The following is a 25,113-nucleotide window of genomic DNA, read 5'->3' on the forward strand; positions in this document are numbered from 1 at the left end:
ACCCTCTTCTCCTCCTCTTTACCCTCTTCTCCTCCTCTTTACCCTCTTCTCCTCTTCAGCCTCCTCTTCTCCTCCTCACCCTCTTCTCCTCCTCACCCTCTTCTCCTCCTCACCCTCTTCTCCTCTTCACCCTCTTCTCCTCCTCTTTACCCTCTTCTCCTCCTCTTTACCCTCTTCTCCTCCTCACCCTCTTCTCCTCTTCAGCCTCCTCTTCTCCTCCTCACCCTCTTCTCCTCCTCACCCTCTTCTCCTCTTCACCCTCTTATCCTCCTCTTTACCCTCTTCTCCTCCTCTTTACCCTCTTCTCCTCCTCACCCTCTTCTCCTCTTCAGCCTCCTCTTCTCCTCCTCACCCTCTTCTTCTCCTCCTCACCCTCTTCTCCCCCTTATTCTTGTAGATTCTTATTGTTTCTTCTCAATTCTTTCCTTCATTGTCTTCTCTGTCTTCTTCTTCTTCAGATTGAGCTAGTGGTTTGTGAGGAGGGGTGTTCATGGATGGGAGAATTCTCTTATCAGTAAAAACAAGGAATCCACATACATAAACACCTATTGTGGGAGACTGCAACAAGTGTGTTGACATCCATAATAAACTGTAAATGTATTTTAGTCAAAGTAATGACCAATTTCTCTTCCTGATGAGATCATCTCTGGTGACAGCAAATTACAGAGAGCGAAACGGACCAGAGCTTTACACACACACACACACACACACACACACACACACACACACACACACACACACACACACACACACACACACACACACACACACACACACACACACACACACACACACACACACACACACACACACACACACACACACACACACACACACCATGTAGGGACTTCTGGTCCCCACAAGAATAGTTAAACACGTCCACACACAAAAACTCACACACAAAACATACAGAGATCGTAATCCGGTAATGGTATGTTGAGTCGGTAAATGAGAGAGAGAGAGAGATAGGGAAGGAGAGAGAGAGAGAGAGAGAGAGATAGGGAAGGAGATAGAGAGAGAGAGGGAAGGAGAGAGAAGGATAGAGAGAGAGAGAGAGAGAGAGAGAGAGAGAGAGAGAGAGAGAGAGAGAGAGAGAGAGGGAAGGAGAGAGAAGGATATAGAGAGAGAGAGAGAGGGAAGGAGAGAGAGATAGGGAAGGGGAGAGAGAGGGATGAGAGAGAGGGATAGAAAGAGAGAGAGAGAGAGAGAGAGAGAGAGAGAGAGAGAGAGAGAGAGAGAGAGAGAGAGAGGGAAGGAGAGAGAAGGATAGAGAGAGAGAGAGAGAGAGAGAGAGAGAGAGAGAGAGAGAGAGAGAGAGAGAGAGAGAGAGAGAGAGAGAGAGAGGGAAGGAGAGAGAAGGATATAGAGAGAGAGAGAGAGAGAGAGGGAAGGAGAGAGAGGGAGAGAGAGAGAGGGAAGGAGAGAGAGAGAGGGATAGAGAGAGAGGGGGAATGAGAGCGAGAGGGAAGGAGAGAGATGGATAGAAAGAGAGAGAGAGGAGAGCGAGAGGGAATGAGAGCGAGAGGGAATGAGAGTGAGAGGGAAGGAGAGCGAGAGGGAAGGAGAGCGAGATACAGAAAGAGGGCCCTTCTCTTTCCTGGGTTCTGTTACCCCCTGTACTTCAAAGGCAGCCGGCGAAGCTTAGGAACAAAAGCCTGGGGCATGAAAGGCTGCATGGTGGAGAGTTATCTGTGTTGGTTATTACCATTCAGCTGCAGGATTAGCCTCCTCTTCCTCTGCCCGCCTTGTGTACCTTTCCCTTCATCAAACGCTTTGACACTGGGAAGCATTCACTGCATAGAGGGAACATCGCAGTCTCCCCTTTCCTCTCTCCCTCTTTCATCTCTCTGTTCTGGGATCTCTCTTCCCCCCCCATCCCTGTGTGTGTTCTGTCATGCCTCCCCCAATCACTTGACAAGAGAGAAAGAGAGACAACATGTCATTTAGAGAGAGAGACCACATGTCATTTAGAGAGAGAGACCACATGTCATTTAGAGAGAGAGAGAGACCACATGTCATTTAGAGAGAGAGACCACATGTCATTTAGAGAGAGAGACCACATGTCATTTAGAGAGAGAGAGAGAGACCACATGTCATTTAGAGAGAAAGAGAGACCACATGTAATTTAGAGAGAGAGAGACCACATGTCATTTAGAGAGAGAGACCACATGTCATTTAGAGAGAGAGACCACATGTCATTTACAGAGACCACATGTCATTTACAGAGAGACCACATGTCATTTAAATAATAAGAGAGAGAGACCACATGTCATTTAGAGAGAAAGATAGACCACATGTCATTTAGAGAGAGAGAGACCACATGTCATTTAGAGAGAGAGACCACATGTCATTTACAGAGACCACATGTCATTTACAGAGAGACCACATGTCATTTAAATAATAAGAGAGAGAGACCACATGTCATTTAGAGAGAGGGACCACATGTCATTTAGAGAGAGAGAGACCACATGTCAGACCACATGTCATTTAGAGAGAGAGACCAGATGTCATTTAGAGAGAGAGACCACATGTCATTTAGAGAGAGAGACCAGATGTCATTTAGAGAGAGAGACCACATGTCATTTAGAGAGAGAGACCACATGTCATTTAGAGAGGGAGACCACATGTCATTTAGAGAGAGAGAGACCACATGTCATTTAGAGAGAGAGACCACATGTCATTTAGAGAGGGAGACCACATGTCATTTAGAGAGGGAGACCACATGTCATTTAGAGAGAGAGAGACCACATGTCATTTAGAGAGAGAGACCACATGTCATTTAGAGAGGGAGACCACATGTCATTTAGAGAGAGAGACCACATGTCATTTAGAGAGAGAGACCACATGTCATTTAGAGAGAGAGACCACATGTCATTTAGAGAGAGAGACCAGATGTCATTTAGAGAGAGAGACCACATGTCATTTAGAGAGGGAGACCAGATGTGCCACGTGTTTTTGGGAGAGGAGGGTCAACACACAGACATTATTTAGAGAGGGCTACAGTGTACTAACACAAGCTCACTGTGCGACAAACAAACATGTATATGCATGCAAGTACACTAGCACGGACACATCCGGGGTCATCAGCTGTTCTCTATTCATGTGTGTTGCAGGCCCAGTACCTCTCTGAGACATCAGCTGTTCTCCATTCATGTGTGTTGCAGGCCCAGTACCTCTCTGAGACATCAGCTGTTCTCCATTCATGTGTGTTGCAGGCCCAGTACCTCTCTGAGACATCCGCTGTTCTCTATTCATGTGTGTTGCAGGCCCAGTACCTCTCTGAGACATCCGCTGTTCTCCATTCATGTGTGTTGCAGGCCCAGTACCTCTCTGAGACATCAGCTGTTCTCCGTTCATGTGTGTTGCAGGCCCAGTACCTCTCTGAGACATCAGCTGTTCTCTATTCATGTGTGTTGCAGGCCCAGTACCTCTCTGAGACATCAGCTGTTCTCTATTCATGTGTGTTGCAGGCCCAGTACCTCTCTGAGACATCAGCTGTTCTCCATTCATGTGTGTTGCAGGCAGAGTACTTCTATGAGTTCCAGACACTGCGTTCCATGGATGTGGATATCATGGACAACCCCACGGTCAACGTTCCTCTCCTGGGCTCTGTACCACGTAAGCCCTCAGGTGAGACAGGAGCTGGTGAATCCGTGCTACCCCTCTTCTCAGTGTTGTTGTCTATTGAACACATAAGACTGAAGAACAGCAAGCAGGAAAGAGTGGAGGAGTTTGAGTCAGCAGCCCAGCCCAGCGCTAACCGCTAGACCACACAGCTTGAAATCAGTCATGAAATCAGTCATAATAGCTTGAAATCAGTCATAATAGCTTGAAATCAGTCACAATAGCTTGGAATCAGTCATGAAATCAGTCACAATAGCTTGAAATTAGTCATAATAGCTTGAAATCAGTCATAATAGCTTGAAATCAGTCATAATAGCTTGAAATCAGTCATAATAGCTTGAAATTAGTCATAATAGCTTGAAATCAGTCATAATATCTTGGAATCAGTCATAGTAGCTTAAAATCAGTCACAAAAGCTTGAAATCAGTCATATAGCTTGAAATCAGTCATAATAGCTTGAAATCAGTCATAATAGCTTGAAATCAGTCATAATAGCTTGAAATCAGTCATAATAGCTTGAAATCAGTCATATAGCTTGAAATCAATCATAATAGCTTGAAATCAGTCATAATAGCTTGCATACTGATTACTGCGTTGTAACATGATGTTTCTCTTGTGTTTTAAGTGGTGCAGGTGGGCTTCCCGTGTTTAGGAGACCAGGATGGCGTAGCGGCGTTCGAGGTCACCATACTGGTCATGGACGCCGGTGGGAACATCATCCTGAGGACACCTCACAACGCCATCTTCTTCAAGACCTGCCAGAGAGGTGAGGACGCAGCTCCCAGAGTTTCATTTACACATTTAACATGTTACCCCTGTTTTGAATGGTCTACTAGAAGAGGAGAGGAGAGGAGAGGAGAGGAGAGGAGAGGAGAGGAGAGGAGAGGAGAGGAGAAATCAGTCAGGAGAGGAAATCAGTCAGAGGAGAGGAAAGGAGAGGAGAGGAGAGGAGATGAGAGGAGAGGAGAGGAGAGGAGATCAAAGGAGAGGAGAGGAGAGGAGAGGAGAGGAGAGGAGAGGAGAGGAGAGGAGAGGAGAGGAGAGGAGAGGAGAGGAGAGGAGAGGAGAGGAGAGGAGAGGAGATCAAAGGAGAGGAGAGGAGAGGAGAGGAGAGGAGAGGAGAGGAGAGGAGAGGAGAGGAGAGGAGAGGAAATCAGATCAGAGGATATCAGAGGAGATCAGAGGAGAGGAGAGGAGAGGAGAGGAGAGGAGAGGAGAGGAGAGGAGAGGAGAGGAGAGGAGAGGAGAGAGAGGAGAGGAGAGGAGAGGAGAGGAGATCAAAGGAGAGGAGAGGAGAGGAGAGGAGAGGAGAGGAGAGGAGAGGTGAGGGGAGAGGAGAGGAGAGGAGAGGAGAGGAGAGGAGAGGAGAGGTCAGAGGAGATGAGAGGAGAGGGAGATCAGAGGAGATCAGAGGAGATCAGAGGAGAGAGAGGAGAGGAGAGGAGAGGAGAGGAGAGGAGAGGAGAGTTTTGAGAGGAGAGGAGAGGAGAGGAGAGGAGAGGAGAGAGAGATCAGAGGAGAGGAGAGGAGATCAAAGGAAAGGAGAGGAGAGGAGAGGAGAGAGAGGAGAGGAGAGGAGAGGAGAGGAGAGGAGAGGAGAGGAGAGGAGAGGAGAGGAGAGGAGATCAGAGGAGAGGAGAGGAGAGGAGAGGAGAGGAGAGGAGAGGAGAGGAGAGGAGAGGAGAGGAGAGGAGAGGAGAGGAGAGGAGAGGAGAGGAGAGGAGAGGAGATCAAAGGAGAGGAGAGGAGAGGAGAGGAGAGGAGAGGAGAGGAGAGGAGAGGAGAGGAGAGGAGAGGAGAGGAGAGGAGAGGAGAGGAGAGGAGAGGAGAGGAGAGGAGAGGAGAGGAGAGGAGATCAGAGGAGAGGAGAGGAGAGGAGTGGAGTGGAGTATTGGCTCTCAATATCACCAATGATGATTGGCTAGCTCTCAATTTTGCCATAGATGATTGGCTAGCTCTCAGCATCACCAGAGATGATTGGCTAGCTCTCAGCATCACCAGAGATGATTGGCTAGCTCTCAGCATCACCAGAGATGATTGGCTAGCTCTCAGCATCACCAGAGATGATTGGCTAGCTCTCAGCATCACCAGAGATGATTGGCTAGCTCTCAGCATCAGTCAGCTACTGCTGACTGGATATTATAACATTACCCTGTCTGATTTAGCTCTGCCTCTGCTAACTGGATATTATAACATTACCCTGTCTGATTTAGTTCTACCTCTGCTGACTGGATATTATAACATTACCCTGTCTGATTTAGCTCTGCCTCTGCTAACTGGATATTATAACATTACCCGGTCTGATTTAGTTCTACCTCTGCTGACTGGATAGTATACATTACCCTGTCTGATTTAGTTCTGCCTCTGCTACTGCTGACTGGATATTATAACATTACCCTGTCTGATTTAGTTCTACCTCTGCTGCTGCTAACTGGATATTATAACATTACCCTGTCTGATTTAGTTCTACCTCTGCTACTGCTGACTGGATATTATAACATTACCCTGTCTGATTTAGTTCTACCTCTGCTGCTGCTAACTGGATATTATAACATTACCCTGTCTGATTTAGTTCTACCTCTGCTAACTGGATATTATAACATTACCCTATCTGATTTAGCTCTGCCTCTGCTAACTGGATATTATAACATTACCCTATCTGATTTAGCTCTGCCTCTGCTAACTGGATATTATAACATTACCCTGTCTGATTTACTTCTGCCTCTGCTGCTGCTAACTGGATATTATAACATTACCCTATCTGATTTAGCTCTGCCTCTGCTAACTGGATATTATAACATTACCCTGTCTGATTTAGTTCTACCTCTGCTGCTGCTAACTGGATATTATAACATTACCCTGTCTGATTTAGTTCTACCTCTGCTACTGCTGACTGGATATTATAACATTACCCGGTCTGATTTAGCTCTGCCTCTGCTAACTGGATATTATAACATTACCCTGTCTGATTTAGCTCTGCCTCTGCTAACTGGATATTATAACATTACCCTGTCTGATTTAGTTCTACCTCTGCTACTGCTGACTGGATATTATAACATTACCCGGTCTGATTTAGCTCTGCCTCTGCTAACTGGATATTATAACATTACCCTGTCTGATTTAGTTCTACCTCTGCTACTGCTGACTGGATATTATAACATTACCCGGTCTGATTTAGCTCTGCCTCTGCTAACTGGATATTATAACATTACCCTATCTGATTTAGTTCTACCTCTGTTGACTGGATAGTATACATTACCCTGTCAGATTTAGTTCTACCTCTGCTGACTGGATAGTATACATTACCCTGTCTGATTTAGTTCTACCTCTGCTGACTGGATAGTATACATTACCCTGTCTGATTTAGTTCTACCTCTGCTGACTGGATAGTATACATTACCCTGTCTGATTTAGCTCTGCCTCTGCTAACTGGATATTATAACATTACCCTGTCTGATTTAGCTCTGCCTCTGCTAACTGGATATTATAACATTACCCTGTCTGATTTAGTTCTACCTCTGCTAACTGGATATTATAACATTACCCTGTCTGATTTAGTTCTGCCTCTGCTACTGCTAACTTTATATTATTACAACAGAAGTGGTTGAGATGCCCTGATTTAGGGGGGTGTTGGGGAGGCTTTGTGACCAGGGGAGGAGAGAGGGGAGTGAAGTTACCTGCCAATCAGCATCCAGGACAAAGGCCATAGCTGGGGCATGATGTCATGGGAACTCTGCCAGCTGCAGATTGAGGCTGGAACAGGAGACACACACACCAGTACCCCTCCACACACACACACCAGTACCCTCCACACACACACACCAGTACCCTCCACACACACACACAGCAGTACCCTCCACACACACACACCAGTACCCCTCCACACACACACACCAGTACCCCTCCACACACACACACCAGTACCCCACCACACACACACACACACACACACACACACACACACACACACACACACACACACACACACACACACACACACACACACACACACACACACACACACACACACCAGTACCCCTCCACACACACACACAGTACACACACACACACACACACCACACACACACACACACACACACACACACACACACACACACACACACACACACAGCAGTACCCCTCCACACACACACACAGCAGTACCCCTCCACACACACACACAGCAGTACACACACACACAGCAGTACCCCACCACACACACACACACACACACACACACACACACACACACACACCCCTCCACACACACACACACAGTACCCCTCCACACACAGCAGTACCCTCCACACACACACACAGTACCCCTCCACACACACACACCAGTACCCCTCCACACACACACACAGTACCCCTCCACACACACACACCAGTACCCTCCACACACACACACACACACACACACACACACACACACACACACACACACACACACACACACACCACACACACACACACACACCCACACACACACACACACACACACAGTACCCCTCCACACACACACACACACACACACAGTACCCCACCACACACACACACACACACACACACACACACACACACACACACACACACACACACACACACACACACACACACCAGTACCACCACACACACACACAGTACCCCCACACACACACACACAGTACCCCACCACACACACACAGCAGTACACCACACACACACACACACACACACACACACACACACACAGCAGTACCCACCACACACACACACAGCAGACACACAGCACACACACACACAGCAGTACCCCTCCACACACACACAGCAGTACCCCTCCACACACACACACACACACCACCACACACACACACCCCTCAACACACACACAGGGTTTGGGTACACACACACACACATACACAGGGTACCCCTCCACACACACACAGGGTACCCCTCCACACACACACACAGGGTTGACAGTACCCCTCCACACACACACACAGCAGTACCCTCCACATACACAGCAGTACCCCTCCACACACACCAGCACCCCTCCACACACACAGGGTTGGGGTTCTAACACACACACAGCAGGGTTTGGGTACAGGGTTGGGGTTCTATATAGACAGGGTTGGGGTTCTATATAGACAGGGTTGGGGTTCTATATAGACAGGGACTATATAGACAAGGTTGGGGTACTATATAGACAGGGTTGGGGTTCTATATAGACAGGGTTGGGGTACTATATAGACAGGGTTGGGGTACTATATAGACAGGGTTGGGGTTCTATATAGACAGGGTTGGGGTTCTATATAGACAGGGTTGGGGTTCTATATAGACAGGGTTGGGGTTCTATATAGACAGGGTTGGGGTTCTATATAGACAGGGTTGGGGTTCTATATAGACAGGGTTGGGGTTCTATATAGACAGGGACTATATAAACAGGGTTGGGGTACTATATAGACAGGGTTGGGATACTATATAGACAGGGTTGGGGTACTATATAGACAGGGTTGGGGTACTATATAGACAGGGTTGGGGTTCTATATAGACAGTGTTGGGGTTATATATAGACAGGGATGGGGTACAGGGTTGGAGTTCTATATAGACAGTGTTGGGGTACTATATAGACAGGGTTGGGGTACTATATAGACAGGGTTGTGGTTCTATATAGACAGGGTTGGGGTTCTATATAGACAGTGTTGGGGTTCTATATAGACAGGGTTGGGGTTCTATATAGACAGGGTTTGTGGTACAGGGTTGTGGTTCTATATAGACAGGGATGGGGTACTATATAGACAGGGTTTGTGGTACAGGGTTGTGGTTCTATATAGACAGGGTTGTGGTTCTATATAGACAGGGTTGGGGTTCTATATAGACAGGGTTGGGGTTCTAAATAGACAGGGTTTGTGGTTCTATATAGACAGGGTTTGTGGTTCTATATAGACAGGGTTGGGGTTCTATATAGACAGGGTTGGGGTACAGGGTTGTGGTTCTATATAGACAGGGTTGGGGTTCTATATAGACAGGGTTTGTGGTTTCCAGTTTAGTTACTGTTGTCTTGATTCCATTTCACCGGACAAGCCCTGTCAAAGACCAGGTGTGGACCTCAGCTCCAGGTCCGGCTGAAGCAGGGATTTATACTAGCTTAGGGCACTTCCTATCTGTGACAGGAAGCAGCGCTAATGTTCCATGTCCTGTCCTATTTCCCAATGTGGGATATGGTGTCAAAGTAGGAACAAATATACATCTAGCTGTTTAAATCAAAATTAGTACAAAAGGTTTTTATAACAGCTAAGGCGTAGTTTCTTGTGTCCCAAATGGCTCCATATTCCCTACATAGGGACCGGGGCGGCAGGGTAACCTAGTGGCTATAGCCTCTCTACTGTATAGAGCCTCTCTACTGTATATAGCCTCTCTACTGTATAGAGCCTCTCTACTGTATAAAGCCTCTCTACTATATAGAGCCTCTCTACTGTATAAAGCCTCTCTACTGTATAAAGCCTCTCTACTGTATAGAGCCTCTCTACTGTATAAAGCCTCTCTACTGTATAGAGCCTCTCTACTGTATAAAGCCTCTATACTGTATAAAGCCTCTCTACTGTATATAGCCTCTCTACTGTATAAAGCCTCTCTACTGTATAGAGCCTCTCTACTGTATATAGCCTCTCTACTGTATATAGCCTCTCTACTGTATATAGCCTCTCTACTGTATAAAGCCTCTCTACTGTATAGAGCCTCTCTACTGTATATAGCCTCTCTACTGTATATAGCCTCTCTACTGTATAAAGCCTCTCTACTGTATAAAGCCTCTCTACTGTATATAGCCTCTCTACTGTATATAGCCTCTCTACTGTATATAGCCTCTCTACTGTATATAGCCTCTCTACTGTATAAAGCCTCTCTACTGTATAGAGCCTCTCTACTGTATATAGCCTCTCTACTGTATAGAGCCTCCCTACTGTATAGAGCCTATCTACTGTATATAACCTCTACTGTATAGAGCCCCTCTACTGTATATAACCTCTCTACTGTATATAGCCCCTCTACTGTATATAACCTCTCTACTGTATATAGCCCCTCTACTGTATATAGCCCCTCTACTGTATATAACCTCTCTACTGTATATAACCTCTACTGTATATAGCCCCTCTACTGTATATAGCCTCTCTACTGTATATAGCCTCTACTGTATATAGCCCCTCTACTGTATATAGCCCCTCTACTGTATATAACCTCTCTACTGTATATAGCCCCTCTATTGTATATAGCCCCTCTACTGTATATAGCCCCTCTACTGTATATAGCCTCTCTACTGTATATAGCCCCTCTACTGTATATAGCCCCTCTACTGTATATAACCTCTCTACTGTATATAACCTCTACTGTATATAGCCCCTCTACTGTATATAGCCCCTCTACTGTATATAACCTCTCTACTGTATATAACCTCTACTGTATATAACCTCTACTGTATATAGCCCCTCTACTGTATATAGCCTCTCTACTGTATATAGCCCCTCTACTGTATATAGCCCCTCTACTGTATATAACCTCTCTACTGTATATAACCTCTACTGTATATAGCCCCTCTACTGTATATAGCCCCTCTACTGTATATAGCCTCTCTACTGTATATAACCTCTCTACTGTATATAACCTCTACTGTATATAGCCCCTCTACTGTATATAACCTCTCTACTGTATAGAGCCTCTCTACTGTATATGGACAACAGCAGTGCCCTATTGGTCCCTGGTCAACAGCAGTGCCCTATTGGTCCCTGGTCAACAGCAGTGCCCTATGGTCCCTGGTCAACAGTAGTGCCCTATGGTCCCTGGTCAACAGTAGTGCCCTATGGTCCCTGGTCAACAGTAGTGCCCTATGGTCCCTGGTCAACAGCAGTGCCCTATGGTCCCTGGTCAACAGTAGTGCCCTATGGTCCCTGGTCAACAGTAGTGCCCTATGGTCCCTGGTCAACAGCAGTGCCCTATGGTCCCTGGTCAACAGTAGTGTCCTATGGTCCCTGCCCTATTGGTCCCTGGTCAACAGCAGTGCCCTATGGTCCCTGGTCAACAGCAGTGCCCTATGGTCCCTGGTCAACAGTAGTGCCCTATGGTCCCTGGTCAACAGCAGTGCCCTATGGTCCCTGGTCAACAGTAGTGCCCTATGGTCCCTGGTCAACAGTAGTGCCCTATGGTCCCTGGTCAACAGTAGTGCCCTATGGTCCCTGGTCAACAGTAGTGCCCTATGGTCCCTGGTCAACAGTAGTGCCCTATGGTCCCTGGTCAACAGTAGTGCCCTATGGTCCCTGGTCAACAGTAGTGCCCTATGGTCCCTGGTCAACAGCAGTGCCCTATGGTCCCTGGTCAACAGTAGTGCCCTATGGTCCCTGGTCAACAGTAGTGCCCTATGGTCCCTGGTCAACAGTAGTGCCCTATGGTCCCTGGTCAACAGTAGTGCCCTATAGTCCCTGGTCAACAGCAGTGCCCTATGGTCCTTGGTCAACAGCAGTGCACTATGGTCCCTGGTCAACAGCAGTGCACTATGGTCCCTGGTCAACAGTAGTGTCCTATGGTCCCTGCCCTATTGGTCCCTGGTCAACAGCAGTGCCCTATGGTCCCTGGTCAACAGCAGTGCCCTATGGTCCCTGGTCAACAGTAGTGCCCTATGGTCCCTGGTCAACAGCAGTGCCCTATGGTCCCTGGTCAACAGTAGTGCACTATGGTCCCTGGTCAACAGTAGTGCCCTATGGTCCCTGGTCAACAGTAGTGCCCTATGGTCCCTGGTCAACAGTAGTGCCCTATGGTCCCTGGTCAACAGCAGTGCCCTATGGTCCCTGGTCAACAGCAGTGCACTATGGTCCCTGGTCAACAGTAGTGCCCTATGGTCCCTGGTCAACAGTAGTGCCCTATATAGGAAATAGAATAGAGTCCCTTCCTCTGTTCCTGGTGTTGGATAGAGTGAATCCTGAGTTAACTGAAACCAGACTCGTCCCTGCCTTTGTCCCTTGTGTTGGATAGAGTGATAGAGTGAATCCTGAGTTGACTGAAACCAAACTCATCCCTCCGTCTCTTTCTTTTTCTCCAGATGGGTCTCGTCGTATAAAGTGAATGAGACAAGCACTACTTTAGACTTTTTTCATCCGTGTTCCTTCAACGTAAAACAAGAATCGATATTGGTGCCAGCTTTCGTCGAAGTCTTACCAAACACAAATTCCCCGGACACCCACTTGTGTTTGTCAAAGAAAAGGACAAGTGTGAGAAGTCGTGCCAGTTTTGTTCTGTAACTGTTGTCTCAGTGAGTCTTATTGTGACTCTGGCCACATCTGGTGCCAGTGTTAGTCTGTCCCTATTCCCTATAGGACGGGACTTGGTTACATCCCAATGGTACCCTATTCCTAGATAGTACTTCCCTATTCCCTATAGGGTTCTGGTCACATGGACAGAAACAAGTGGTTCCTCACACGTCGATGGATCCCGGGACTATTTTGACATCTCTGTTGACCACCATCACTACTTTTAATCAGAGTCCTATTATAGGACCTGGTCAAAAGTAGGGAGATGGTTTTCAGTCTGCTTTGAAATTGGAATAGGGAGCTTTTTGATCCACATAGATTGTTTTCTTATTGTGACTCTGGCCACATGTTGTCTGGTGCCAGTGTTAGGAGATGGTATTCAGTGTCCAGGCCCTATTCCCTATATAGGGTTCTTGTCAGAAGTAGTGCACTATGTAGGGAATAGGGTGCTTTGATCCAGGCCCTTTGTAGGACAGAAACAAGGGTTCCTCACACGCCCGATGGATCTCCGGGACTAAGAAGGATAGTTTGACATCTCTGTTGACCACCATTACCACCTCAAAGGCTTCTCCTTCATGTTGAGTTGTAGAGCGCTGGTTTTCAGTCTGCTTTAAACCAGGCCCTGTTGTAGGGAGATGGTTTTCAGTCTGCTTTGAACCAGGCCCTGTTGTAGAGCTCTGGTTTTCAGTCTGCTTTGAACCAGGCCCTGTTGTAGGGAGATGGTATTCAGTCTGCTTTGAACCAGGCCCTGTTGTAGAGCTCTGGTTTTCAGTCTGCTTTAAACCAGGCCCTGTTGTAGAGCTCTGGTTTTCAGTCTGCTTTGAACCAGGCCCTGTTGTAGAGCTCTGGTTTTCAGTCTGCTTTGAACCAGGCCCTGTTGTAGAGCTCTGGTTTTCAGTCTGCTTTGAGCCAGGCCCTGTTGTAGAGCGCTGGTTTTCAGTCTGCTTTGATCCAGGCCCTGTTGTAGGGAGATGGTATTCAGTCTGCTTTGAACCAGGCCCTGTTGTAGAGCTCTGGTTTTCAGTCTGCTTCGCACCAGGCCCTGTTGTGGAACTCTAAACGTTTGACCGGAGCCCATAAGGGTGCCATTTGGATGGATGAATAGGGTGCCATTTGGATGGATGAATAGGGTGCCATTTGGATGGATGAATAGGGTGCCATTTGGATGGATGAATAGGGTGCCATTTGGATGGATGAATAGGGTGCCATTTGGATGGATGAATAGGGTGCCATTTGGATGGATGAATAGGGTGCCATTTGGATGGATGAATAGGGTGCCATTTGGATGAATAGGTTGCCATTTGGATGAATAGGGTGCCATTTGGATGGATGAATAGGGTGCCATTTGGATGGATGAATAGGGTGCCATTTGGATGGATGAATAGGGTGCCATTTGGATGAATAGGGTGCCATTTGGATGGATGAATAGGGTGCCATTTGGATGAATAGGTTGCCATTTGGATGGATGAATAGGGTGCCATTTGGATGGATGAATAGGGTGCCATTTGGATGAATAGGGTGCCATTTGGATGTAGGGTGCCATTTGGATGGAGAATAGGTGCCCTTTGGGATAGAAGTCCATGGCATCTCACTGCACTGTAGTGGAATGTGGTTCCCTTGAAGTGGTCTTCTGAGATGGCAGGCTATGGAGAGTGTCAGAGAGAGGAGGAAGGGCGAGGACGGAAGAACAGAAGGAAGGAAGGAATGAAGGGAGGGAGGAAGAAAGGAAAGAAGGGAGGGAGGACTCCACTAGCCATTCATTCATCTCAACTTTGTTATTTTTCTCTTCTCACGTGTTCTGTCTCTTTATTGTCTCTCTTCCCACCTCTCTCTTCCATCTCTCTCTCTCTCTCTCTCTCTCTCTCTCTCTCTCTCTCTCTCTCTCTCTCTCTCTCTCTCTCTCTCTCTCTCTCTCTCTCTCTTCCCCTCTCTCTCTCTCTCCTCCCTGCCTCTCTCTGTCTCTTCCCACCCCTCTCTGTCTCTCTCTTCCCCCTTTCTCTCTCTCTCTCACTCCCGTCTCTCTCTCTCTGTCTCCACAGCTAAATGTCCAGGTGGTTGTCGTAACGGTGGGTTCTGCAACGAGAGACAGGTGTGTGAGTGTCAGGATGGTTTCTACGGGCCGCACTGTGAGAAAGGTACGTTTAATCTCGTCTGTACACCCAGGCCATTCCATCTATCTTCCATCACTACCATAGTGATATACAGTAAGTACACAGCACACAGTCAACACAATAGCTTGAGTTGCTCATTCTATAGAATTAAATTAAAATGATTTTCTTGCGGGTTTTTTTCCCTTCTCCTTGGCCCACATCAACAATGCTGGGTGGAATATCTTCTTTTATTTCCTGGAATGTCTCCACAACAAAACAAACCTAAATAAAACCTTATGAAATGAAAGGCTAGAGAAAGAGAAGAGGTTGTGTGTTGTTTCACAGTTTTGAGACACCAGTCCTGCTCAGGCAGGCCTATCATTTTCAGACAACAACAGAACCACCACGTTGCATTTAAATGTATTAATGAATCTGTAAAAGGTTATGCTTGCTGCGGCTTAACGTTGCCTCAAGGCACCACAACTTAAAAACAGCATGGAAATTACAAAGCACTGGTTAAACAGGCTCCATCCAGACTAGTTAAATGGAGAGCAAATTTATTTGAAATGTTTTTCCATGACAGAAAAAACAATCATGTCAGTGTCAGCAGACAGACAGACAGGCAGGCAGGCAGGCAGACAGACAGACAGACAGACAGACAGACAGACAGACAGACAGACAGACAGACAGACAGACAGACAGACAGACAGACAGACAGACAGACAGACAGACAGACAGACAGACAGACAGACAGACAGACAGACAGACAGACAGACAGACAGACAGGCAGGCAGGCAGACAGGCAGACAGGTTGGGCGGCGACGACCACGTGTTCCATCTATTTAAGGCTCTAAAAGAGGTTAGAGAGAGACTCTGTCCAGCTACAGACTGACTGAGGGAGAACAATGTTGTTGTTCCATCTATTTAAGGCTCTAAAAGAGGTTAGAGAGAGACTCTGTCCAGCTACAGACTGACTGAGGGCGGTGGAGAACAATGTTGTTCCATCTATTTATGGCTCTAAAAGAGGTTAGAGAGAGACTCGTTCCAGCTACAGACTGACTGAGAGAGAACAATGTTGTTGTTCCATCTATTTAAGGCTCTAAAAGAGGTTAGAGAGAGAGAGACTCTGTCCAGCTACAGACTGACTGAGGGAGAACAATGTTGTTGTTCCATCTATTTAAGGCTCTAAAAGAGGTTAGAGAGAGACTCGGTCCAGCTACAGACTGACTGAGGGGGGTGGAGAACAATGTTGTTCCATCTATTTAAGGCTCTAAAAGAGGTTAGAGAGAGACTCTGTCCAGCTACAGACTGACTGAGGGGGGTGGAGAACAATGTTGTTGTTCCCTCTATTTAAGGCTCTAAAAGAGGTTAGAGAGAGACTGTCCAGCTACAGACTGACTGAGGGAGAACAATGTTGTTGTTCCATCTATTTAAGGCTCTAAAAGAGGTTAGAGAGAGACTCTGTCCAGCTACAGACTGACTGAGGGGAGAACAATGTTGTTGTTCCCTCTATTTAAGGCTCTAAAAGAGGTTAGAGAGAGACTCTGTCCAGCTACAGACTGACTGAGAGAGAACAATGTTGTTGTTCCATCTATTTAAGGCTCTAAAAGAGGTTAGAGAGAGACTCTGTCCAGCTACAGACTGACTGAGGGGGGTGGAGAACAATGTTGTTGTTCCCTCTATTTAAGGCTCTAAAAGAGGTTAGAGAGAGACTCTGTCCAGCTACAGACTGACTGAGGGAGAACAATGTTGTTGTTCCATCTATTTAAGGCTCTAAAAGAGGTTAGAGAGAGACTCTGTCCAGCTACAGACTGACTGAGGGGGGTGGAGAACAATGTTGATGTTCCATCTATTTAAGGCTTTAAAAGAGGTTAGAGAGAGAGACTCTGTCCAGCTACAGACTGACTGAGGGGAGAACAATGTTGTTGTTCCCTCTATTTAAGGCTCTAAAAGAGGTTAGAGAGAGACTCTGTCCAGCTACAGACTGACTGAGAGAGAACAATGTTGTTGTTCCATCTATTTAAGGCTCTAAAAGAGGTTAGAGAGAGAGAGACTCTGTCCAGCTACAGACTGACTGAGGGGGGTGGAGAACAATGTTGATGTTCCATCTATTTAAGGCTTTAAAAGAGGTTAGAGAGAGAGACTCTGTCCAGCTACAGACTGACTGAGGGGGGTGGAGAACAATGTTGATGTTCCATCTATTTAAGGCTCTAAAAGAGGTTAGAGAGAGACTCTGTCCAGCTACAGACTGACTGAGGGGGGTGGAGAACAATGTTGTTGTTCCCTCTATTTAAGGCTCTAAAAGAGGTTAGAGAGAGACTCTGTCCAGCTACAGACTGACTGAGGGGGGTGGAGAACAATGTTGTGGTTTTTTGTATCATATGAACAGTAAGGACTCTCCATGGGGATTTCACCGTCTACTCAAACAGGGCTACGGAGCTCCTTTTGGTTCACCCCCCCCCCCCCCCCCCCAAAAAATGAAGCTGCAAAAAAGTCCGTAGAACTACGTAGAGGACCATCCGTTATGTGGACCGTGTCGAGGCTTTGAGGCATCTAAGAGTAGACTATGGATTTTTAAAGAGAAGTGATCTGTGAGAACGGCTGAGTTTTATTTTAGGGGGTGTCGACGGGTCTTGAGACATTGTGTTTACGATATTCACTCTTGGCAAAGACTCAACAGTACTAAGGCTCTTTAGGCAGCGCTAAGTGAAACATTATCGCAATGAATGTAGTGTTGGAAGGGTGAAGGGTTACCATCAGTTGAAGGTGAATTAAATGAATGTAGTGTTGGAAGGGTGAAGGGTTACCATCAGTTGAAGGTGAATTAAATTAATGTAGTGTTGGAAGGGTGAAGGGTTACCAGCAACTGAAGGTTAATTAAATGAATGTAGTGTTGGGGGGGTGAAGGGTTACCATCAGTTGAAGGTGAATTAAATGAATGTAGTGTTGGAAGGGTGAAGGGTTACCATCAGTTGAAGGTGAATTAAATGAATGTAGTGTTGGAAGGGTGAAGGGTTACCATCAGTTGAAGGTGAATTAAATGAATGTAGTGTTGGAAGGGTGAAGGGTTACCATCAGTTGAAGGTGAATTAAATGAATGTAGTGTTGGAAGGGTGAAGGGTTACCATCAGTTGAAGGTGAATTAAATGAATGTAGTGTTGGAAGGGTGAAGGGTTACCAGCAACTGAAGGTGAATTAAATACTTGAGGTTGCTGACATAGATTTTTCTCCTCTCCTGTCCTCCTCCGCTCCCCCCCAGCCCTCTGCTCTCCCAGGTGTCTGAATGGTGGACTGTGTATGAGTCCAGGGATGTGCATCTGCCCACCTGGTTACTATGGAGACAGCTGTGACAAAGGTACACTCACCTGAAACACGGACACAGTACACATTTCATAACTCCAGACAAACACACCTCATTCACCACTGGGGACCAACGAACTCCGACCGAGCTCGAAGTCTCTGAAAAGGGGTTCTATTGATGAAGGTTGGTTACTAGCTACCTTTTGAGAGGGGGATCCCGTGACGTGGTTAGCATCAGTTGCTGGGACCACTACTATCTGTCCAGGGATCCTCCAAAAGTCTATAGAGCTGCTTGGAGTAGCAGCTAGCTTAGCTGCTAACTAGCTTTCAAGCTAGCAAGGTTTTCTGAAAGCTTGAACACAGCCCGCGACGTGGTTAGCCCTTGTGGCTGGGGCCGGCGTATTGTCCCAGGCTTTTGGCTGGGGCCGGCGTATTGTCCCAGGCTTGCGGCTGGGGCCGGCGTATTGTCCCAGGCTTGCGGCTGGGGCCGGCGTATTGTCCCAGGCTTGTGGCTGGGGCCGGCGTATTGTCCCAGGCTTGTGGCTGGGGCCGGCGTATTGTCCCAGGCTTGTGGCTGGGGCCGGCGTATTGTCCCAGGCTTGCGGCTGGGGCCGGCGTATTGTCCCAGGCTTGCGGCTGGGGCCGGCGTATTGTCCCAGGCTTGCGGCTGGGGCCGGCGTATTGTCCCAGGCTTGCGGCTGGGGCCGGCATATTGTCCCAGGCTTGTGGCTGGGGCCGGCGTATTGTCCCAGGCTTGTGGCTGGGGCCGGCGTATTGTCCCAGGCTTGTGGCTGGGGCCGGCGTATTGTCCCAGGCTTGTGGCTGGGGCCGGCGTATTGTCCCAGGCTTGTGGCTGTCTAAATCCCTGCTGTTTGTTGCTGTTTCCATCTGCCTTGCGACCTGTCCTGTCTGGAACTGCGTGGAGTACCAACAGTAGCCTACGTTGCTACCATGGCATCCAAAACAAAGCCGGTGGGAGTGCCACTGAGGACAGTAGTGTCTCTCTTTCACAGGTGAAGAATCTTTTAAACGACTGAAAATATGTCTTCAAGCAGATGTTACAACAACAGGAACATAGCTTCCAAGAACTTAGTCCAAATACAAAAAAAGTTTTGTCAAATTAAAATGTATTAAATTAAATAAAAATTAAGGTGATCTGACCAGAGAGGTCCAGGACATTAAGATGATCTGACCAGGGAGGTCCAGGACATTAAGATGATCTGACCAGGGAGGTCCAGGACATTAAGGTGATCTGACCAGGGAGGTCCAGGACATTAAGGGGAACTGACCAGAGAGGTCCAGGACATTAAGATGATCAGACCATGGAGGTCCAGGACATTAAGGTGATCTGACCAGAGAGGTCCAGGACATTAAGGTGATCTGACCAGAGAGGTCCAGGACATTAAGGTGATCTGACCAGAGAGGTCCAGGACATTAAGATGATCAGACCATGGAGGTCCAGGACATTAAGGTGATCTGACCAGAGAGGTCCAGGACATTAAGGTGATCTGACCAGAGAGGTCCAGGACATTAAGAACAGTTTGCAGTTCTCTCAGGGAGAACTGGATGTCCTGAAAGAGACTTGCAGCAAGATGACAACAAACTGTAAGTTCATGTGAGATATCATCAGCTCTCATCAGCTTTTCTCATTATTACAGATGGCTGGGGAATATCTAGATGGAAAATATCTAGAGGGAAAATATCTAGAGGGAAAATATCTAGAGGGACAATCCAGGTGAAATAACATCGTTGTGGATTGCATACCAGAGTCTTCATGTAACCGATGTGAAATGGCTAGCTAGTTAGCGGTGGTGCGCGTTTATAGCGTTTCAATCGGGTGACGTCACTCGCTCTGAGACCTTGAAGTAGTGGTTCCCCTTGCACTGCAAGGGCCGTGGATTTTGTGGAGCGATGGGTAACGATGCTTTGTGGATGACTGTTGTCGATGTGTGCAGAGGGTCCCTGGTTCGAGCCCAGGTAGGGGCGAGGGGACGGATGAAAGCTAAACTGTTACATTCACATCACTGGGACAAGTCTGAGGAGAAAGGAAGACAAATTATCACTCTAAAAGCTGCAGATGGATCATGGGAAGATTGAGGTCTGGAAAACCTGTCACCAGCCCAGGTGACAGACACAGGCCGATATGTGGTCAAGTTCCTGAGGTTATAGGACAAGATGGCTGTTCTGGACAGAGCCAAGACCTTGAGACTAACAAAACATCTTCCTTAACGACGACTGTACACAAGAGGCGGAAAATAACTTGTCCCAGCCGTGAAAGCTGTAAGAGAGCGTGGGGACATTGTTTACATCCACTACAACAGGTTCATTGTCCACCCTCCTTCCCAAAAAGACTGGGAGGAGTGAGAGAGCCTAGCTTCTGGGTCAGTAGCTGCAGCCCCACATCACATACACCAATTGACACTCACAAGTGCCCTGTTGACTGACTCTATTAGCCAGACAATGTTCTTGTCAAGCTGGAAAGGTCTAAAAATATGTGTTATTAATCATAAGACTGGGAGGAGTGAGAGAGCTGTTATTATTATGTTATTAATCAAAAGACTGGAAGGAGCGAGAGAGCTGTTATTATTATTATTATTATGTTATTAATCATATGTACTCTAACCGTAGAAATAAGGTTTATGAGATCAATAACTGGAGAAAAAAACTAAATCTGATAACATTCATATACTGGCCATCTCTGAGACTCACTTAGATAATTCCTTTGATAATACAGCAGTAGCAATACAGGGATATAACATCTACAGAAGAGACAGGAATGCCTATGGCGGAGGTGTTGCTGTATATATTCAGAGCCATATCCCTGTAAAGCTTAGAGATGATCTCATGTCTAATGCTGTTAAAAGTGTTGTGGTTGCAGTTTCACTACCTCATCTAAAGCCTCCTATTTTAGGGTGTTGCTATATAGGCCAACATGTTCTGACATTCATTATCTGGATAATATGTGTGCAATGCTTGGTAATGTGTGTGCTGTTAACAGATAGGTCTATTTTCTGGGTGTCCCGAATATAGATTGGTTTTCATCAAGCTGTCCACTCAAGAGGAAGCTGCTCACTGTAACCAGTGCCTGTAATCTGGTTGTGTGTCTTGACCTCCGCCGAACCCCTGAGACTGACTCACCGAACCCCTGGGGTTCGATCGAACCCAGGTTAAGAACCACTGATGTAGGGCCTACAGAGGAGACAGGAATGCCTATGGCGGAGGTGTTGCTGTATATATTCAGAGCCATATTCCTGTAAAGCTTAGAGGCCGAGACAACAAGAAGACACAGTGGCAGAGTAAATTCAATCACACCTTTTGTTTCATCACAACACAGGAGAGCGACATCTGTCCGATGAAGTCCACAAAACACGTGTAACAAACAGTTACACGCTCAAACGCGTTGATGTTTCCGGAACATTTTTTCAGACTACTAAACTATTGATTTAGAACCATGGAGAGTTTTACCGCAAGTCGTAAAGAGAACAGGAGCTGTATCCGCTATTCCAGCACCATTTCAACATCAACATTACAACATCATCTAACCACCTCTGCTTAGTCTAATACAGAGACAACAGGAGCTGCCTCCGCTATTACAGCGTCATTTCAACGTCAACATTACAACATCATCTAACCACCTCTGCTTAGTCTAATACAGAGACAACAGGAGCTGCCTCCGCTATTACAGCGTCATTTCAACGTCAACATTACAACATCATCTAACATCTACAGAGACAACAGGAGCTGCCTCCGCTATTACAGCGTCATTTCAACATCAACATTACAACATCATCTAACCACCTCTGCTTAGTCTAATACAGAGACAACAGGAGCTGCCTCCGCTATTACAGCGTCATTTCAACGTCAACATTACAACATCATCTAACCACCTCTGCTTAGTCTAATACAGAGACAACAGGAGCTGCCTCCGCTATTACAGCGTCATTTCAACGTCAACATTACAACATCATCTAACCACCTCTGCTTAGTCTAATACAGAGACAACAGGAGCTGCCTCCGCTATTACAGCGTCATTTCAACGTCAACATTACAACATCATCTAACCACCTCTGCTTAGTCTAATACAGAGACAACTAAAAGATACCAGAAAACGATTTAGTCTAATCAATGTAAGCTAAATATGACGTGGTTGTCCATGGTACTGATTTCTCTGTGTGTGTGTGTGTGTGTGTGTGTGTGTGTGTGTGTGTGTGTGTGTGTGTGTGTGTGTGTGTGTGTGTGTGTGTGTGTGTGTGTGTGTGTGTGTGTGTGTGTGTGTGTGTGTGTGTGTGTGTGTGTGTGTGTGTGTGTGTGTGTGTGTGTGTGTGTACTTGCAAGTAGAAAAAAACATGTTGACTCACCGTACTTGTAGAGACACGCCGGCAATGCCATCCTCCTCTTTCATGTTGCCTAAACGGTCTTTGACTCTTGTCACACAGGACACGCTTTTAGTTGTTGTTGACCCTGGCTATCTGGATAAAATGCTCCTTTCATGGGCAACGATGCGCCAGGCCAGCTAGTTAACATTAACAATCTACATCTGGCTACACGTTGAACTTCCACCCTCTCAGGCCAGGGGCACAATGTATGAATTTACGGTTGGCTTGTCACGGCCGTCGTTCAAGGAACACCCGCGGTGCAGCGTGGTGGGCGTACATTTTCTTTTTTTTTTGTAAAATGTCACCAACAAAACAAGAAATAGCAAACACGACCGTGCCGCTTACAAGGGCTATAGTGCCCCTAACAAAGACAACTTCCCACAATCACAACAGGGGGGAAAGGCTGCCTAAGTATGATTCCCAATCGGAGAAAACAATAGACAGCTGTCCCTGATTGAGAACCATACCCGGCCAAAACATAGAAATACAAAAACATAGAATGCCCACCCAAATCACACCCCGACCAAAGCAAAATAGAGTTATAAAAAGTCTCTCTAAGGTCAGGGTGTGACATGGATCAGAATTGCCGTTATAATAATATATAATAATAATATATGCCATTTAGCAGACGCTTTTATCCAAAGCGACTTACAGTCATGTGTGCATACATTCTACGTATGGGTGGTCCCGGGGATCGAACCCACTACCCTGGCGTTACAAGCGCCATGCTCATTGCCAGAATGGAGAATTAAGTAACACCACAAGTCCAAATCCCTATCTCCATCCATGGCAAATTTAGGAATGGGACAATTTTAGCTAGCTAGCTAGCCACCGGAGGTAACATGGTGTTACCTTGGATTGTAAACTGTCATGGTCAAAACATATAGATTCAATGGTTGTAAAGACGGGGAAAGGTCTGTAATAAAGAGATGCTCAGCTTTTTTGACACCACACTCCACAAAGCAAGTCCTGCAGCCTCTAGTTTTATCTCATCTTGATTATTGCCCGGTCATATGGTCAGGTGCTGCAAAGAAGGGCCTAGAAAAAGGGCAGCTGGTCCAGAACAGAGTGGCAGTGTAATCAGAGGGCTAATTATCAACACTACACCTGTCAGTCTCTCTTGGCTAAGAGTTGAGGACAGACCGGACTCTGCATCACTTCTTCATTATCAACACTACGCCTGTCACACAGACCGGACTGACTGCATCACTTCTTCATTATCAACACTACGCCTCAGTCTCTTGGCTAAGAGTTGAGGACAGAGTTGAGGACCGGACTGACTGCATCACTTCTTCATTATCAACACTACGCCTGTCAGTCTCTCTTGGCTAAGAGTTGAGGACAGACCGGACTGACTGCATCACTTCTTCATTATCAACACTACGCCTGTCAGTCTCTCTTGGCTAAGAGTTGAGGACACTTCTTCATTATCAACACTACGCCTGTCAGTCTCTCTTGGCTAAGAGTTGAGACAGACCGGACTGACTGCATCACTTCTTCATTATCAACACTACGCCTGTCAGTCTCTCTTGGCTAAGAGTTGAGGACAGACCGGACTGACTGCATCACTTCTTCATTATCAACACTACGCCTGTCAGTCTCTCTTGGCTAAGAGTTGAGGACAGACCGGACTGACTGCATCACTTCTTCATTCATTATCAACACTACGCCTGTCAGTCTCTCTTGGCTAAGAGTTGAGGACAGACCGGACTGACTGCATCACTTCTTCATTATCAACACTACGCCTGTCAGTCTCTCTTGGCTAAGAGTTGAGGACAGACCGGACTGACTGCATCACTTCTTCATTATCAACACTACGCCTGTCAGTCTCTCTTGGCTAAGAGTTGAGGACAGACCGGACTGACTGCATCACTTCTTCATTATCAACACTACGCCTGTCAGTCTCTCTTGGCTAAGAGTTGAGGACAGACCGGACTGACTGCATCACTTCTTCATTATCAACACTACGCCTGTCAGTCTCTCTTGGCTAAGAGTTGAGGACAGACCGGACTGACTGCATCACTTCTTCATTATCAACACTACCCTGTCAGTCTCTCTTGGCTAAGAGTTGAGGACAGACCGGACTGCATCACTTCTTCATTATCAACACTACGCCTGTCAGTCTCTCTTGGCTAAGAGTTGAGGACAGACCCGGACTGACTGCATCACTTCTTCATTATCAACACTACGTTGAGTTGAGGACAGACAGACTTCTTCATTATCAACACTACGCCTGTCAGTCTCTCTTGTCTAAGAGTTGAGGACAGACTGGACTGCATCACTTCTTCATTATCAACACTACGCCTGTCAGTCTCTCTTGTCTAAGAGTTGAGGACAGACTGGACTGACTGCATCACTTCTTCATTATCAACACTACGCCTGTCAGTCTCTCTTGGCTAAGAGTTGAGGACAGACCGGACTGACTGCATCACTTCTTCATTATCA

The 25,113-nt window shown here is 46.8% G+C and overlaps 1 protein-coding gene across 1 annotated transcript in view; it reads left to right on the forward strand.

Moving 5' to 3' along the window:
• Window positions 1-25,113, forward strand: part of LOC124020275 (wnt inhibitory factor 1-like) — a 50,454-nt gene that overhangs the window by 18,479 nt on the left and 6,862 nt on the right. The window contains exons 3-6 of the mRNA XM_046335620.1: window positions 3,522-3,630; window positions 4,250-4,390; window positions 14,942-15,037; window positions 18,252-18,347. Of these exons, the coding sequence (XP_046191576.1) occupies window positions 3,522-3,630; window positions 4,250-4,390; window positions 14,942-15,037; window positions 18,252-18,347 (442 nt within the window). The remainder of the gene's footprint in view (window positions 1-3,521; window positions 3,631-4,249; window positions 4,391-14,941; window positions 15,038-18,251; window positions 18,348-25,113) is intronic.

The sequence above is a fragment of the Oncorhynchus gorbuscha genome, unplaced genomic scaffold (genome assembly GCF_021184085.1).
Source record: "Oncorhynchus gorbuscha isolate QuinsamMale2020 ecotype Even-year unplaced genomic scaffold, OgorEven_v1.0 Un_scaffold_797, whole genome shotgun sequence".
Lineage (NCBI taxonomy): Eukaryota > Metazoa > Chordata > Actinopteri > Salmoniformes > Salmonidae > Oncorhynchus > Oncorhynchus gorbuscha.